At 42.2% G+C, this 18,710-nt stretch overlaps 1 protein-coding gene across 1 annotated transcript; it reads right to left on the reverse strand.

Annotated features, from left to right (window-relative positions):
• Positions 1-13,781: 13,781 nt before the first annotated feature.
• On the reverse strand, positions 13,782-17,089 carry LOC124290512. The gene is made up of 4 exons (XM_046727255.1): positions 16,871-17,089; positions 15,852-16,045; positions 15,112-15,345; positions 13,782-14,632 (listed from the first exon to the last, which is right to left on the reverse strand). Exons 2-4 carry the CDS (start codon positions 15,973-15,975, stop codon positions 14,580-14,582), a joined length of 411 nt encoding a protein of 136 aa, XP_046583211.1. The 5' UTR covers positions 15,976-16,045; positions 16,871-17,089; the 3' UTR covers positions 13,782-14,579.
• Between the last annotated feature and the right edge of the window lie 1,621 nt (positions 17,090-18,710).

Here is an 18,710-nt window from a genome sequence, read left to right on the forward strand (position 1 = left end):
GGTACAGTCAGAGTATAGTGCAGGACACACTGTATAATCGGGTTGTAGGCCAGGACACAGGGTACAGTCAGAGTATAGTGCAGGACACACTGTATAATCAGGTTGTAGGCCAGGACACAGGGTACAGTCAGAGTATAGTGCAGGACACTGTATAATCAGGTTGTAGGCCAGGACACAGGGTACAGTCAGAGTATAGTGCAGGACACACTGTATAATCAGGCTTGTAGGCCAGGACACAGGGTACAGTCAGAGTATAGTGCAGGACACTGTATAATCAGGTTGTAGGCCAGGACACAGGGTACAGTCAGAGTATAGTGCAGGACACTGTATAATCAGGTTGTAGGCCAGGACACAGGGTACAGTCAGAGTATAGTGCAGGACACTGTATAATCAGGTTGTAGGCCAGGACACAGGGTACAGTCAGAGTATAGTGCAGGACACTGTATAATCAGGTTGTAGGCCAGGACACAGGGGTACAGTCAGAGTATAGTGCAGGACACTGTATAATCGGGTTGTAGGCCAGGACACAGGGTACAGTCAGAGTATAGTGCAGGACACACTGTATAATCAGGTTGTAGGCCAGGACACAGGGTACAGTCAGAGTATAGTGCAGGACACACTGTATAATCAGGTTGTAGGCCAGGACACAGGGTACAGTCAGAGTATAGTGCAGGACACACTGTATAATCGGGTTGTAGGCCAGGACACAGGGTACAGTCAGAGTATAGTGCAGGACACACTGTATAATCGGGTTGTAGGCCAGGACACATGGTCCAGTCAGAGTATGTGTCCAGGACACATGGTATAATCAGGTATGTAGGCCAGGACACACATGGTACAGTCAGAGTATAGTGCAGGACACATGGTCCAATCAGGCTGTAGGTCCAGGACACAGGGTCCAGTCAGAGTATTCCAGGACACATGGTCCAGGACACATGGTCCACATAGGGTATAGCTAGGCCCAGGACACATGGTCCAGTCAGAGGTATAGTGCAGGACACATGGTCCATCAGGTATAGGCCAGGACACAGGGTACAGTCAGAGTATATGTCCAGGACACATGGTCCAGTCATAGTATTTGTCCAGGACACATGGTCCACACAGGGTATAGCCCAGAACACATGGTCCACACAGGGTATAGCCCAGGACACATGGTCCACACAGGGTATAGCCCAGGACACATGGTCCACACAGGGTATAGCCCAGGACACATATGGTTCACACAGGGTATAGCCCAGGATACATGGTCCTCACAGGGTATAGCCCAGGACACATGGTCCACACAGGGTATAGCCCAGGACACATGGTCAACACAGGGTATAGCCCAGGACACATGGTCCACACAAGGTATAGCCCAGGACACATGGTCCGCTCTGAGTATAGGCCAGGACACTGGGTACAGTCAGAGTATAGTGCAGGACACACTGTATAACCGGGTTGTAGGCCAGGACACTGGGTACAGTCAGAGTATAGTGCAGGACACACTGTATAACCGGGTTGTAGGCCAGGACACAGGGTACAGTCAGAGTATAGTGCAGGACACACTGTATAATCGGGTTGTAGGCCAGGACACAGGGTACAGTCAGAGTATAGTGCAGGACACACTGTATAATCAGGTTGTAGGCCAGGACACAGGGTACAGTCAGAGTATAGTGCAGGACACACTGTATAATCAGGTTGTTGTAGGCCAGACACAGGGTACAGTCAGAGTATAGTGCAGGACACACTGTATAATCAGGTTGTAGGCCAGGACACAGGGTACAGTCAGAGTATAGTGCAGGACACACTGTATAATCAGGTTGTAGGCCAGGACACAGGGTACAGTCAGAGTATAGTGCAGGACACTGTATAATCAGGTTGTAGGCCAGGACACAGGGTACAGTCAGAGTATAGTGCAGGACACACTGTATAATCAGGTTGTAGGGCCAGGACACAGGGTACAGTCAGAGTATAGTGCAGGACACACTGTATAATCAGGTTGTAGGCCAGGACACAGGGTACAGTCAGAGTATAGTGCAGGACACACTGTATAATCAGGGTTGTAGGCCAGGACACAGGGTACAGTCAGAGTATAGTGCAGGACACACTGTATAATCAGGTTGTAGGCCAGGACACAGGGTACAGTCAGAGTATAGTGCAGGACACACTGTATAATCAGTTGTAGGCCAGGACACAGGGTACAGTCAGAGTATAGTGCAGGACACTGTATAATCAGGTTGTAGGCCAGGACACAGGGTACAGTCAGAGTATAGTGCAGGACACTGTATAATCAGGTTGTAGGCCAGGACACAGGGTACAGTCAGAGTATAGTGCAGGACACACTGTATAATCAGGTTGTAGGCCAGGACACAGGGTACAGTCAGAGTATAGTGCAGGACACACTGTATAACCGGGTTGTAGGCCAGGACACAGGGTACAGTCAGAGTATAGTGCAGGACACACTGTATAATCAGGTTGTAGGCCAGGACACAGGGTACAGTCAGAGTATAGTGCAGGACACTGTATAATCGGGTTGTAGGCCAGGACACAGGGTACAGTCAGAGTATAGTGCAGGACACACTGTATAATCAGGTTGTAGGCCAGGACACAGGGTACAGTCAGAGTATAGTGCAGGACACACTGTATAATCAGGTTGTAGGCCAGGACACAGGGTACAGTCAGAGTATAGTGCAGGACACACTGTATAATCAGGTTGTAGGCCAGGACACAGGGTACAGTCAGAGTATAGTGCAGGACACTGTATAATCAGGTTGTAGGCCAGGACACAGGGTACAGTCAGAGTATAGTGCAGGACACACTGTATAATCAGGTTGTAGGCCAGGACACAGGGTACAGTCAGAGTATAGTGCAGGACACACTGTATAATCAGGTTGTAGGCCAGGACACAGGGTACAGTCAGAGTATAGTGCAGGACACACTGTATAATCAGGTTGTAGGCCAGGACACAGGGTACAGTCAGAGTATAGTGCAGGACACACTGTATAATCAGGTTGTAGGCCAGGACACAGGGTACAGTCAGAGTATAGTGCAGGACACTGTATAATCAGGTTGTGAGGCCAGGCCAGGACACAGGGTACAGTCAGAGTATAGTGCAGGACACTGTATAATCAGGTTGTAGGCCAGGACACAGGGTACAGTCAGAGTATAGTGCAGGACACACTGTATAATCGGGTTGTAGGCCAGGACACAGGGTACAGTCAGAGTATAGTGCAGGACACTGTATAATCAGGTTGTAGGCCAGGACACAGGGTACAGTCAGAGTATAGTGCAGGACACACTGTATAATAATACAGGTTGTAGGCCAGGACACAGGGTACAGTCAGAGTATAGTGCAGGACACACTGTATAATCGGGTTGTAGGCCAGGACACAGGGTACAGTCAGAGTATAGTGCAGGACACTGTATAATCAGGTTGTAGGCCAGGACACAGGGTACAGTCAGAGTATAGTGCAGGACACTGTATAATCAGGTTGTAGGCCAGGACACAGGGTACAGTCAGAGTATAGTGCAGGACACTGTATAATCAGGTTGTAGGCCAGGACACAGGGGTACAGTCAGAGTATAGTGCAGGACACTGTATAATCGGGTTGTAGGCCAGGACACAGGGTACAGTCAGAGTATAGTGCAGGACACTGTATAATCAGGTTGTAGGCCAGGACACAGGGTACAGTCAGAGTATAGTGCAGGACACACTGTATAACCGGGTTGTAGGCCAGGACACAGGGTACAGTCAGAGTATAGTGCAGGACACACTGTATAATCAGGTTGTAGGCCAGGACACAGGGTACAGTCAGAGTATAGTGCAGGACACTGTATAATCAGGTTGTAGGCCAGGACACAGGGTACAGTCAGAGTATAGTGCAGGACACTGTATAATCAGGTTGTAGGCCAGGACACAGGGTACAGTCAGAGTATAGTGCAGGACACTGTATAATCAGGTTGTAGGCCAGGACACAGGGTACAGTCAGAGTATAGTGCAGGACACTGTATAATCAGGTTGTAGGCCAGGACACAGGGTACAGTCAGAGTATAGTGCAGGACACTGTATAATCAGGTTGTAGGCCAGGACACAGGGTACAGTCAGAGTATAGTGCAGGACACTGTATAATGGCAATCATTGTAGGCCAGGACACAGGGTACAGTCAGTCAGGTATAGTGCAGGACACGCTGTATAATCAGGTTGTAGGCCAGGACACAGGGTACAGTCAGAGTATAGTGCAGGACACTGTATAATCAGGTTGTAGGCCAGGACACAGGGTACAGTCAGAGTATAGTGCAGGACACTGTATAATCAGGTTGTAGGCCAGGACACAGGGTACAGTCAGAGTATAGTGCAGGACACACTGTATAATCAGGTTGTAGGCCAGGACACAGGGTACAGTCAGAGTATAGTGCAGGACACTGTATAATCAGGTTGTAGGCCAGGACACAGGGTACAGTCAGAGTATAGTGCAGGACACTGTATAATCAGGTTGTAGGCCAGGACACAGGGTACAGTCAGAGTATAGTGCAGGACACTGTATAATCAGGTTGTAGGCCAGGACACAGGGTACAGTCAGAGTATAGTGCAGGACACTGTATAATCGGGTTGTAGGCCAGGACACAGGGTACAGTCAGAGTATAGTGCAGGACACTGTATAATCAGGTTGTAGGCCAGGACACAGGGTACAGTCAGAGTATAGTGGACACACTGTATAATCAGGTTGTAGGCCAGGACACAGGGTACAGTCAGAGTATAGTGCAGGACACACTGTATAATCAGGTTGTAGGCCAGGACACAGGGTACAGTCAGAGTATAGTGCAGGACACTGTATAATCAGGTTGTAGGCCAGGACACAGGGTACAGTCAGAGTATAGTGCAGGACACACTGTATAATCAGGTTGTAGGCCAGGACACAGGGTACAGTCAGAGTATAGTGCAGGACACACTGTATAATCAGGTTGTAGGCCAGGACACAGGGTACAGTCAGAGTATAGTGCAGGACACTGTATAATCAGGTTGTAGGCCAGGACACAGGGTACAGTCAGAGTATAGTGCAGGACACGCTGTATAATCAGGTTGTAGGCCAGGACACAGGGTACAGTCAGAGTATAGTGCAGGACACGCTGTAATCAGGTTGTAGGCCAGGACACAGGGTGCAGTTAGGGCAATGTGAAGTACACACGGCGCAGACCATATGTTGCATAGCTCTTCATAGAGACCAAAAGTGACCCTACTTTCATCATCAGTGTGTTGTGACGGTTCATTCCAATATAGAAAGTGCACAGGTCGGTATATGTGTCATCCAAACACAGCTGCCCACGTGTTTCCAGTAGTAGGTATATATGTATAGTTGCCATCAAGGCAGATTTGCGGGTCAATGTGTTCACACAATTTAGAGTTAAGATGGTAACCGAAGCGGATGTAAAATATGGACATTAGCACAAGCTGTGACATTCACCCCACTAACATCAGTCTAAGAATGTAGGCTTTGTACCTTCAATAATATGTACTGTATACCATGTTCAATAAAGGCTTCTACTAAGGCAGCGGACGCTTTACGTCTTCATCTTCAATATACATTGTGCGCTCAGTTTCTACACTATGCACTTAAACAAGCATCTGTCAGAAGTTATAATTCAAGATATTCTAAACTAATCTTATGAACGCAGGCTTAAATTGTTTCCATAAAAATCAGCCTGAAAAATGAACCTTTATTTCATTTTTTTATACACTGTAATGCTTGCTGAATGTCAGCCTATCATATACCCCCTGCTGATTTAAACCTTCGGAGGGTCATTTATAGTATCTCATTAAGAGTTAATGCATGTGCTAAATATCAAGTCACCATGCTTGTAGGCAAATTGATATTCAGGCATAGCGTTTCATTTTTCTTTAACAGTCTCATATAAGGGACGCGAATGAGATATGACGCTATGCGATGACTTTCGTGAACCGAGCGTCAAAAAGTCAATATCCTTAGTAGATGAATATAACCTCTTGCAGGTCACGTTCATCTCGAACGAAGTACCGATAACAACTTTTGCATGATATCGATTATAACATAAATGAGCGTTCTCGACTCATGGTATAATAGCCATCGCCATTTATGCAACAATATCCCGTATATAATACCTACACTACTATAGGTAGCTATAGATGTATATTCATCTAGATCGATTTCCGGCTCTGGGTTTATGTTATTGTCACGGAGGAGGAAGGAGCGCACGTCCTATGGTTGCAACTGTGTAGCAAACGAAGCTTCAAGATGCCGTTCAGTTTGATGAAGTTTTTTAAACTCCGTCAGGAGAAGGAGGACACTATGGCTGATCTCGATGCCGTGACCTCCAACTTTGGGGAGATTGAAACAACTTCTTACCGACAGTTGGAGACCGCGGATACACCATCACCACCAGCTGTGTCCGCTGTTCGCGATGCAGGACTCAACGACATAACTGCTGTGGATCAATCAAACAACTACGTTCCTATCAGGAGATCGAGTACAAAGAAACGTACTGTGCCATCCATTTTGAAAGAAGATGTGTTCAAAACAGATGTTAATGCAAAAAATGAAACGGCACCTGTAGACGACAAGTCACAGCAAAAACCGGGCACAGACAAAACAGACGACAATTCACAGAAAACATTGGACTCGAACAAAACAGACAAATCTCAGAAACCTCCGGACACAAACAAGACAGACAGCAATTCACAGAAAACGCAAGATGAGCAAAACACAGAAGAGAAGCTACAGAAAACACCGGACAATGACAACGGTCAAAAGTAATTCATAAACAAAACGAAGGTAAGGTACAGAAGTCTAAAATTCCCAAGTCGGTGTCATTTTCAAAGAATCTTGTCCACGACAGCAGCGGTGCAGGCGACAACAGACGCAGGGTTATCAGAAGGTCCAGCACACGGACGCGAACAATTCCAACTATTTTGAAAACCGATTTTCTCAAAGGTGAGCAGAATGAAGAACAAGAAAATGTCCGAAAGAGGTTCTATTTCGGCTTCAAGGACAAGAAAGAAGACCCTAAGTTATCATGAGAACTGTATTGGATATATTGGTTTAATGTAAAAACCGTGAAGAGTGACGATTGCGGCTACTAATCAATGACAATCGTGACTTCATATCAAGAGAGGCTGAACAATATAGAATTGTATGCTGAAGTTTATTACGTGAGCTATGACGTCGGGTTCCCGTGCACTGACAGTAGCTCGATAACAGAATGGTGAAGCAAAAACAATGCAATGTGACTGTACAAATGCTGTTTCTCGTTTCGGGATTTTTTTACAGAGGACGTTGCCAGTGATGTGTCTGCATCACGGTCCAGACGTGCATAAAGACGTGTACAAGCTACATGTTTTCTCAACCCACCGAAATAACCACTTAAAATAACTCAGGGTATCCTTCTAGTAATTGGCTTCGTGGACCTTCCCTCTGGTTATGAAGATTTCACTTGGGGGGTTTAGGAACATAAAGCCAAATGAAACCCAGACCGGATGTCTTGGACCATGTTGCCACTTCAAGCATACCTAGACTGGTAATTCAGGACCAAGATGCATCATGTGAACGTTGACTAGACCGGAAGTCCAGGACCATTGTGCAACACGCTGACCTAGACCTCAAGTCATTAACCGATACGTTGACCTAGACCGGAAGTCTAAGACCATGGTGCTACACGCTGACAGGGGCCATAAGTCGTTAACCTATACCGTTGGCCTAAACCGGAAGTCTAAGGCGGTAGCGGACACTTCCACTAAGGATTTGTATCAGTGGATGTGTTCAGAAGATGACACAAGAAAGGGTAGTTCGGGTTATGATATAGTGTACCTTGTGGTGAAAGAATAATGTACAGTCTTTAAGTGCCCCGATGATAAGCATCGCCCTATTGACATCTCTAGTTACTGTAGAGATTTATATGATTGGACTTATAGTCCGTATGGGTTCGAGTGAGAACGACAAATGATTAAATATCTCGAAACAGGGATAAGTGCACAAAACATAAATAAGACACATGATCCTGAAACCTCTGTACCCAACAGGATCTGAAATCTCAGGTTTGTCGATCGATCACTGAAAAAGTTGTTTCAGAAACTATCATGTAACTGTGCAATTCCCCAGATCTGGGGAATTGCCTTTAATTATAAACGTTGGTAGACGTTGTGGTATTGTTCGCGATGAACGATTTTGTAATTTATGTATGAATGGATGTATAGAAGATGAATACCATTTTCTGTTAATATGTAAAGTTTATTCCACTTTAAGACAAAAGTATATTCCTGAAAATGTCTGGAAACATCCCTCTATTTACAAATTTAACATGTTATTAAGTTGTGACAAAGTGAATATCCTAATTAACTTAGCAAAATTTGTAAAAGAAGAAGTGCTTAAAAGGTGTATCTAACCATTTTGTCACCTGTATTATTATTTTATGAGTTTTTTGTACTTGGGCCTATGTCCTTTATACGGAATAAAAGTTTGAAGTTGAATTTGTAACTATGCTTCGCTTCACATCGGGAGGTGACAAACGGCTAGTGGAACAGCGCCTGACCAGCTGTGGTCATCTCACCTGGCTGTGCTGAGTTGCACCTGAATGTTTGCTGGTGCTGTTCCACCAGCCGTTTGTCACCCCCTCGGTGTGAAGCGTGAAAATAGCACAAAATTACATGATGGTTTCTTAAACAAATTTTGCCGCGAACGATCATAAAACGTCAGATTTCAGATCCTGTTGGGTACAAAGGTTTCAGGACCATGTGTCTTATTTATGTTTTGTGCACTTATCCCTATTTCGAGATATTTAATCATTCATCGTTCTCATTTGAACCCAATAGTCCAGACTACTCTGCGCTATACCAAGGTGTGATGGAACACCAGTTTTTGTATATGAATTAGATAGGACTATGTCATGATGAGGAAACAGGTGCTTTTTATATAAAGTAATTCTACACCAGTAGATAAAGGCTTTAACGTTTTATGGACGAGTGTTGATATATTTGATTTGAAAAGATGCAAGGATGAGATTCAGTCTATCTTTTAAAATCATTCTTTTGTCTCCAATGTAGGACCAAACACATGTTGAAGGCCTCAGCTGCGCCAAATCAATATTTTAAACTATTGTTTTGATGTGGAGAACAGTTATCCCAGTAATGTCTGTAGATGCCATTTGTCCGATTTTGACCCGATAGAATGAACTGAGAGTAGTACCCTCATCTGACCTGTTGTATTTGCATAGTTAATCGTTCATGACCCCAATGAATAGTTTTTAACCTTTGCATTATCCTTCCGAGAAACTCCCATTATATGGTGAATATGCGTACATTGATTGTGTGTTGATGTTAGAATCTGCTCAGCGATGAAGACATACAATCTTGTTTTAATTGTAAATATATTTACTACTTTCATTTTGTATAATTTAATATGTAATCCGTTCAATAAAATGTACATACAGCATGATCTCAAAGAAACATGTTTCAAATAGTTCAAGTAACCCACCCTTTTGATTAGTGGTCAGCCTGGGCAAGTTTGATTCAATCCCTCAAACACCATTTTGTGTTACCTCATATTATGCTGTAGATGTCTATTACATCACTGATTAGAGTGAGTGAGTTGGGTTTCAGACTGAAATTTCAGACAATGCTTCTCACTATTCTCCATGAGGATAAATCGCATATTGAATGATGGGTTAAGTCTCATCTAACTAGTACTTCATTTGTATCACACTGTCTCCGCTTAATGAGGGCGGAGATCTGGCATGGGCGATGCCATTACAATATTTACCTCTTCCATGAAACAAACACACAGGACATATCAAAGCCTGGCATTGGGTGACAAATCAAGGTCTGACGTTGGGTGACAAATCAAAGCATAGCATTGGGCGACAAGGGTGACTGGTCAAAGCCTGACATTGGGTGACAAGGGTGACAAGTCACAAAGCCTGATGTTGAGTGACAAGTGACTGGTCAAAGCCTCCTAGGGTATGTGACAAGTCGAACCCTGATGTTGGGTTACAGGTCAAAGCCTGGTGTTGGGTGACAAACCAAAGCCTGCATTGAGTGACAAATCAAAGTCTGACGTTTGATGACAAGTCAAAGCCTGGTGTTGGGTGACAAACCAAAGCCTGGCATTGAGTGACAAATCAAAGTCTGACGTTTGATGACAAACCAAAGCCTGGCATTGGGTGACAAATCAAAGCCTGGCATTCAGTGTTGTGAACCAGCTAATCAGCAAAGGAAGTTTTCAAATCAGCCAAAGGCAAAATGCATCAAGTACAGCAACCTTGCTAACTCTTGCTTTGTAACTGAATGAGTGAGTATGGTTTTACAGCTCTTTTAGCAATATTTCAGCAATATCACTGCACAGGGACACCATAAGTAAACGTTCCCTCAGAAATAATGTCACACACTGTACCCCATTCTCTTCCCACAGAGGTTACTCCTGTCATATCTTCCTACGTAATGTACCCATGCCAGAAACAAATCCAAGTCATCACTTATAGAATATAAGTCTAAAGTCATAACTACATATACACCATTGACAACAAAACAATATGCAGATATTTCCTGTATTTATATGATATGTTACATTTGTCAATAACTGAATTATCAGCTCTTAAAACAATAGACTACAGTAATAATTAATATCCCATACCTACCCATAGCAGAATTAAGGCAATATTTCAATTACATCACAACTCATCAGCTTAGCCAGTTCAAAAGTGATGCCATTTCTTTCAGTTTATCACTTTTTCTTTAAATCTATTAATCCACAAGCAGTCACTTGTTACATTGCCATTGTGAACAAATCATCTGAACAGGAGTATTCCATGCATGTAATTTGTGATTTTGAAGGAAATGATATACACATTTTGTCTTGATAAAAATATACAACTTCTTAATTTGACCTTAAGAATTTTAAATCTATCCAATATCTCCTACTCAGGAACCTACATGCATCTCCAGATGTCTGAGATTTACTACTTCATAGAAATAAGCATGGTTATGGTGCTGACAAACTAAGAATCATGATCAGATCCTGGCACAGCTAAGAAAGACAACTCTCTTTCCACAAAGCAGTGGGATAAAGTCCCATAATGTCAATGGTCTGCTTTATATCACATTTTGTACAAGACTGTGTCCACTCAATAAAACAGCAGCAGTCTTTGGTACAATTGATTCTGACAACTTTCACAACCTTTCAACACATTATGCCAACATCATCAAAATAAATCTGACATAATTGTATCAAAATATAAACAAGAAAAATATATCTGATAATATACAGATATGATGTAAATTTCACAAACAAAATCAATAACCAAGCAGTGCATGTAAACCACCCTGTCAATACCTATTGCTGGCCTCCAATTCCATATCACAGCATCATATCACATACAGTGAACTATAGGTATTACAAACTCGAAAAGAAAAATTTAGTTTGCCAACCACAGTTCACTATACACATTTCTGTTAAAGTATACAGCAAGTGGCCAGGGTCCTGTTTCAGAAAGCTATCATAGCATTACATTATGTTACAGTATAGGAGGTACGATAGTCATGGTGTTATGCTAGCTTTGTGAAACAGGGCCCAGGACCCCAGAAGACTTTTTACATCCATCACTTCATTATATGACTGTTCATTAACATAGATTACTGCATACTTATCACGATCACATGGTTTATCAATGGTTTAAAGTTTAAACCATCATGGTTTAAAGCTCTGGACAAGAAACTTGATAATATTTAATCAGAACACAGATGTAAGGCCACACCGAGATGTTTTATGTCCTTCATTTTGTTAACTGAAATTTGTTGCTTCATTGAGTTTGTTTTAAATGGCTATGAGGAGTATTTCAGTCATATCACAAAGTGACAACAAAGGTGGAGAAGCCTGAGTGATGCCAGACAGACTTTCACCACTTCAGTGATACCCACAATCTTGAAACATAATCTGCATTCAAACTGTTGAGGAACTACCATTCAGGACAAGTGGCATAATTTAAGCACTGGAATATGTTTTCCAGGTAGTACCTAAGGAATGCTGTCATATCTTTAGCAACTTGTCTGAATCCTGAGTCCACTAAAATTGTTTGATCTAATAACAAAAACTATCAACAATAATAACAATCAAATAATAACAAAAACTATCAACAATAATAGCAATCAAATAAAAGTTAACTGGAAATGAACTTAAGAAATACTTTCAGGCCAGTAATCTCAAATTCATTTGGCATACAGGTATATTAAACTAAAATCTAATGAAAATATTGGCAAGAGATCATTTTGCTGTTAGTTGATATACACAAATGACTGCTGTAAAATGAATGTAAGAAGAACCCTGAGTTATACTGAATATGTATTTTGTTCCGTGCTATGAATATACTATGGCTTTAACTAAATACAGGAACTGTGAAGGAGGATCCGAGTTACGTAAGAATTAGTTTGACTTTAAATTATGTTGAAGTGTAATGTCATGGACACTGTCAACAGACCTATTTGCAGTAAAGAATAACTGTGAGCAAGTGTTACATAATGCAGACATTAGCAACTATTAAGATAACAGATGCATAGAGACAGGGAGTCTGATGTTGAGATGGTGTACATAAAATCTAGAGGCCATTCTCATCAGTTACTGTGTTGTAACCTATAAATAGAAATATATATATGCCTCTCATCTACAGAATGGTTTTTGTGACCATCTATGTTCTTCAGAACAAGTACAAAAGCCAAAGAAGGATATCAACCTGTGAAGACTTACATCACAATGTGAAAAACAGCAGTAGATTTCAAAAATAATTTCATGTAAATAAAAGGGACCTTAGGAATCCTGTCAGGAAGTAATCACTGTTATTAGTGTTTGGGCACATAGATTAAAATGGTTTGATATGAAGACGTAGTTCTGGTGAAGGAAACCTTTGGATAGTGACATGGGTGTAAACCCAATATTGTGTACAGGTATGTTGAATTACCTCCCCTTGTCAATACAGTAACAGGCTGTAAAAATTCCTCTATAGCATTTAAACTTCCTGACAAATGTTTTAATACAGAGCATCAGCAAACCTCAAACTTTGTATCTCCTTTATAATTCTTTGCACCGATGCAATCAGTCTTGACAGATTTCTTGAATTTGCCACTACATGGCAAAGATGAGGAAAGGAAATTATCCCATTCAAATTATCAAATTATCCCACTCTATCTTGACAATAGTTTAACTAAAATATAACCTTCTATATCAACACAACGCACAGACTGGCCATACCTGTCTTGTGTATGAGTAGAGGTGAGGTGAGATGAAATTGGGTTTACGTCGTGCTTGAGAATATTTCGCTCATATGACGACGTGCATGCGTGTGTATGTGTATGTGCGGCTGCTTGTACTAGCCCAGACTGAAGCTGGTTTTATAGTGCTAGCCCACTGAGATACCATGCCGCAGTGAAGCATGAATACCCCACTCAGACACATTATACTGACTCCGAGCCGACCAGTCCTTGTTGTACCCATTAATGCCGAGCGCCAGGCAGGGACCAACAAGTACCATATTTTAACGTCTTTTGGTATGACATGGTCGGGGATCGAACCCGCGACCTTCCGCTCTCTGGGCGGATGCGCTAACCACTACACCACGGAGGCGGTCGTATGAGTAGAGACTGCCATGATGTGTGTGAACAGGTCTACATTGTGACTTCCACCTCACTGTAAGTGGTGTAATTCAAGGGACGAACATGATCAGTTAGGACTTGACAGCCTGTGTATGCCAGTCAGTGTGGGTGATATTACAAGATGGTGACCGGCCTGTCAGATGGCCAGATTCTCTAATTAGTAATGATGACCTGTTTCACAATTGTAAAACATCGCATCATACTCACATTCCCAGCCCGTGATCTGACTCTCAATGAAGTGGGTTGAGTGAATGTTATTTTATCAACTCAGCAATATTCCAGCTAAAACTGCATATCCCTAAATACCAATTCTGGTCAAGTAGAACCAGTCATTATCAGCAGTGGCGGGCTAATATAGATCATTGCGAAAAATGAAATTTGGCCTTAATTTCTTTCCCTGATGATGTGGAGTAGAACTGGATAAACGTGTTTGTTTCTAATCAAAATTTGTTCATAACATGTCTATATTTAAGTCATATAGCAGGACTACGGTAATAGTTGGGCACTGACCCACTCAGTATTTTGTCATGATCACACCAACAAGGTCACATATCTGGATCACAATATCCTCATATTATTCGCCTCTTACAACAAGCACGGGATGCTTGGGGCTGCTCCGCTCTGGACTCGCCACAGACTCAGGGCTGAGCTGAACACAGCTGTCAGCAATGTTTAAGCTATGAACACCATGGCTTGCTCATCAGCTGGACGGGAGAACAAGCCAGTGACTGATGGTATGAGCATGAGGCCACCTATTGGTGTACGTCAGTCAGCGAGGCCCCAGTCGAGAAATGGTCTCCCCATGTGATCATTCATCCAGTCCCTGTCTATTTTCAGCAGTCATTGTGACCACCTAATTCTCATTTTAGTCGCCTCTTACAACAAGCATGGGGTACTGGGAGTCTTATCTACCACAGAGGGTAAGCAGATTGCAAGTCTAATTTCCAGAATAGTCGGAACCAGTCAACAGATGATCTCCAGAGTTGCTTCCTGTAAAAGACAATTCCACACATTATTTTATTCCCAACATCGAAACAACATAATCAAATTGATATCAATATTATATCTGCAGTAGAAAAGATGTAAACCAGGTAATGAAAGTCAGGAGTACAGACAATCTGGACAAAATGTGACAGATGTTTCATGTTGCAGTGGCTCTTAAACATGTTAAAGTACCACAAAACACTAGCCCTATTGTGTAAGTTATAAACTATCTTGAGTCATCCTTTAGTTGATAAATAAAACTTAATGGTAATTCTTATATATCACCAGCATGACATGTCAGACATGTAGGTTGAGTTGTTTTAGGGCCAGTTAAACAGACATTTGATAATATATTTGTGTCGAACATTTGAAAAGAAATATTACATCAGTTAAATACAAAGAAGGTTATGAACAGGTTCACAAATTTAACTGAATGCTATGTTGGCGGGATGCAAGCAAGCCATTTCTCCACAAAGTGTCCCTACCTATACACAGTTCTGCGAAGCCCATTTCAGGTGAGCTGTCACTGGGCTGGGCAACAAGGGTCGTTTCCTGGACAACTATGGAGGGAGTCTGATCTCGACGTCGGAACCGCCTCCATAGTACCACAAGTACTATGACCACAACCACAACACCCGCTATGATGGAAACAAGCATCGGTACATTCACTGGAGTAGATGCCGACCCATCCTGTCCAGGATGTCCGCCTTGGGAGAACCCTAAACGGGACACGACCATAAGCATACATGGTATAAACAATGACTTTGTGAGTTTGTAAACAAGGTGACTATACTGTGTTCATAGTTCAGAGCTATGTTATTTAGAGACATGATGATGCTATTTCATGTTGAATAGTCTGTCAAATGAACAAATTCATGTAAATATATTATTATCTGAAATATTTCTAACACATTTCATGACTAAAATACATTGCCTCATACAGAAGACAATATATGTTAGGGACCCCAAATAGCCATTTCATAAACTACAGTTGCCACTATCTGCAGGCAAAGATTGACAGAGCCTACCAGCTTCAATGCTATATTGAAATATTCTGATTTCTAATTTTTGCAGAGAACATGAAGTGAGAGTTCATAACCAGCGCTGTGGGTGCCACACAAAGGCATAAAATGGCATACAACTATATGATGTAATCAGAAACAAATTTTATGTCTCAGAAGGAGAAACAAATACGCTGTCATGGCAACAGTGCAGGATGATGTACCTGGACAGAATTTGTTGCAGTCTGAGTCAGGATCCTTCTGGTAAATCCAGTAGCAGATGTCTTCGCATCCCTGGCACCTGTTCACAACCTCGTCATAGTACTGACCACTTGGACAATGCTTCATGTCTGTAGATTGGTTGCCAAGCCGCTTTGTGGAGAAATGGTTTGTTTGAAATGGTAGTAGTGGTGTGAACCTGTAGTTAATGGAAAGACCACAATACAAATATGTTGTTTGTTAGTTTATATTGTTTACAATAAGATTCAGCAATTTTAAACTATATATAATGGTTGTCTGTAAATAATTGGATCAGTATCATACAGACTATTGATTGACCTTATCAGTACCCATCCACCATCAAGGTATGATGACAAGTCACTGCGGCTGACCATCCAATACACAGTCGTCTGGTATGACAAGCATGTTTCATTTCTGACACATAAATATTGGTCCCTCCCCCATGTATGTGATTCTACAATAAACATCCAAATTCTCATCTTTTGTTGTTACATTTGATCAATTAGTTTAATATCATGAAACATGATACTGATCCAATGTTGAAACAGGGAGAATAGACGACATAGATTATCCCTGGTTAAAACGACAGAAGTGAAACATTAGCCTGCCTTTAGAATCCCCCACCAAATAAACGCACGTATTTGTATCTTTTTGTATCAGAACATTGTTGACTCCACGACTCGTCCCTATCTTAACTATGACGTTGCAATATCGTATATAGATAGATAGTAGATATTATCACATAATATTATGATTAAGCAGACTAAACCCAGACATGTATACTGATGATGTTCATCTCAGTACTTTTCATGCTTATGGGTTAGATCAGGGAGACTCTATAAGAGTAGAGTATGTATGTAGAGTATCCCTGGTTAGAGCTACTGATTTGGGTTGATTCGAGCTCGTAAAGTATTCACACAACATACACTAATGGATATAAGTACGTCTGTGTGATAACTGTATATGTCTAAACCTTTAAATTAATAATCAAACTCAAAGTTACCTTGATAATTTACTGCGCAACAACCACTATACGTCTCGTGATCAGCCTGGGACTTCCCCACTAAAATCCCCAGTAAAAATCCCCTCTGCTGTCTGACAACAGTCATTGCTACACAGCTTTCTGCCATACTGATATATCTCCATGCCTATTAACGGCAGCAGTTTATAACGCAGATCGTGAAGTTGACAAAGATTGACAAATCCCTACGTAAACCAAACCAAGAGCAAACTACATTAGATCATATCATTCGTAACTATTCGCCTCTTTCCGTCTTGCCGGAATGACACGAGTAGTTACGAATGATTCTGAGACTCCGTTATGTTGCGAAAACGTGTGAGAAGATGACTGGTAATATTGCGAGTTCGAATCCCTCCAAACGAAGGCCTGCATGCATTTCTTTGAACAAACGCTCAAAGATGAGTTTTGTGCCTGAATTCTACAGTGTATTACACATCATTGATGATCAGAATGTTCGAAAGCTTTTATATGCCTTTTTCGGATAAAAGTAAGTTTGATATTTTTTAAGGTTTGCCTCATTTATGTTTTAAGGTAATGGTTTGGTTCATTTGTAATTTTCTAATGACAGTGCAAGTGTTCCATTTCTTATATTGTTTCATATGTTTAGGGACCGTTCATAATTTATGGCTAGCCATTGTCTAGCCATACAATTTTGTAAGGCCAGACTGCAATTAGATGACGAAGGCAGCCTAGCCTTCAGTGGAATAGCTAAGGGAAGGAACTCTGCTCAACATGTATCCATTGTCATTGGAGGCCTAACCTCAAATCTACAGTAGAGGGTTTGGCTTCTGTGTTCTTTACCCATGTCTATTGAGGTTGATGGGGAGGGTGTGAAGAGAGATTGGCTTCTGTGTTCTTTATCCATGTCTAGTGAGGTTGATTGGGAGGGTGTGGAGCGAGTTTGGCTTCTGTGTTCTTTATCCATGTCTAGTGAGGTTGATAGGGAGGGTGTGAAGTGAGTTTGGCTTCTGTGTTCTTTATCCATGTCTAGTGAGGTTGATAGGGAGGGTGTGAAGCGAGTTTGGCTTGTGTGTTCTTTATCCATGTCTATTGAGGTTGATAGGGAGGGTGTGAAGCTACTGAGATTGGCTTCTGTGTTCTTTGTTCTTTATCCATGTCTACTGAGGTTGAGGGGTGTGATAGGGAGGGTGTGTTCTTTATCCATGTCTAGAGGTTGATAGGGAGGGTGTGAAGCTTCTGTGGTTGATAGGGAGGGTGTGAAGCGAGTTTGGCTTCTGTGTTCTTTATCCATGTCTATTGAGGTTGATAGGGAGGGTGTGAAGCGAGTTTGGCTTCTGTGTTCTTTATCCATGTCTATTGAGGTTGATAGGGAGGGTGAAGCGAGATTGGCTTCTGTGTTCTTTATCCATGTCTATTGAGGTTGATAGGGAGGGTGTGAAGCGAGTTTGGCTTTGGCTGTGTGTTCTTTATCCATGTCTACTGAGGTTGATAGGGAGGTGTGAAGCGAGTTTGGCTTCTGTGTTCTTTATCCATGTCTATTGAGGTTGATAGGGAGGGTGTGAAGCGAGTTTGGCTGTGTTCTTTATCCATGTCTATTGAGGTTGATAGGGAGGGTGTGAAGCGAGAGTTTGGCTTCTGTGTTCTTTATCCATGTCTATTGAGGTTGATAGGGAGGGTGTGAAGCGAGTTTGGCTTCTGTGTTCTTTATCCATGTCTATTGAGGTTGATAGGGAGGGTGTGAAGCGAGTTTGGCTTCTGTGTTCTTTATCCATGTCTATTGAGGTTGATAGGGAGGGTGTGAAGCGAGATTGGCTTCTGTGTTCTTTATCCATGTCTATTGAGGTTGATAGGGAGGGTGTGA

The sequence above is a fragment of the Haliotis rubra genome, unplaced genomic scaffold (assembly GCF_003918875.1).
Source record: "Haliotis rubra isolate DU_JTF1 unplaced genomic scaffold, ASM391887v1 Scf468, whole genome shotgun sequence".
In the NCBI taxonomy this organism is placed as follows: Eukaryota; Metazoa; Mollusca; class Gastropoda; order Lepetellida; family Haliotidae; genus Haliotis; species Haliotis rubra.

Excerpts from the sequence above, each read along its gene's own strand:
- LOC124290512 (XM_046727255.1), bottom strand. The coding sequence starts at position 15,975 with ATGAAGCATTGTCCAAGTGGTCAGTACTATGACGAGGTTGTGAACAGG. Across the intron at positions 15,346-15,851 it reads CTGCAACAAATTCTGTCCAG|GGTTCTCCCAAGGCGGACAT; the intron begins GTACATCATCCT and ends TGTCCCGTTTAG. Across the intron at positions 14,633-15,111 it reads CTTCGCAGAACTGTGTATAG|GAAGCAACTCTGGAGATCAT; the intron begins GTAGGGACACTT and ends TGTCTTTTACAG.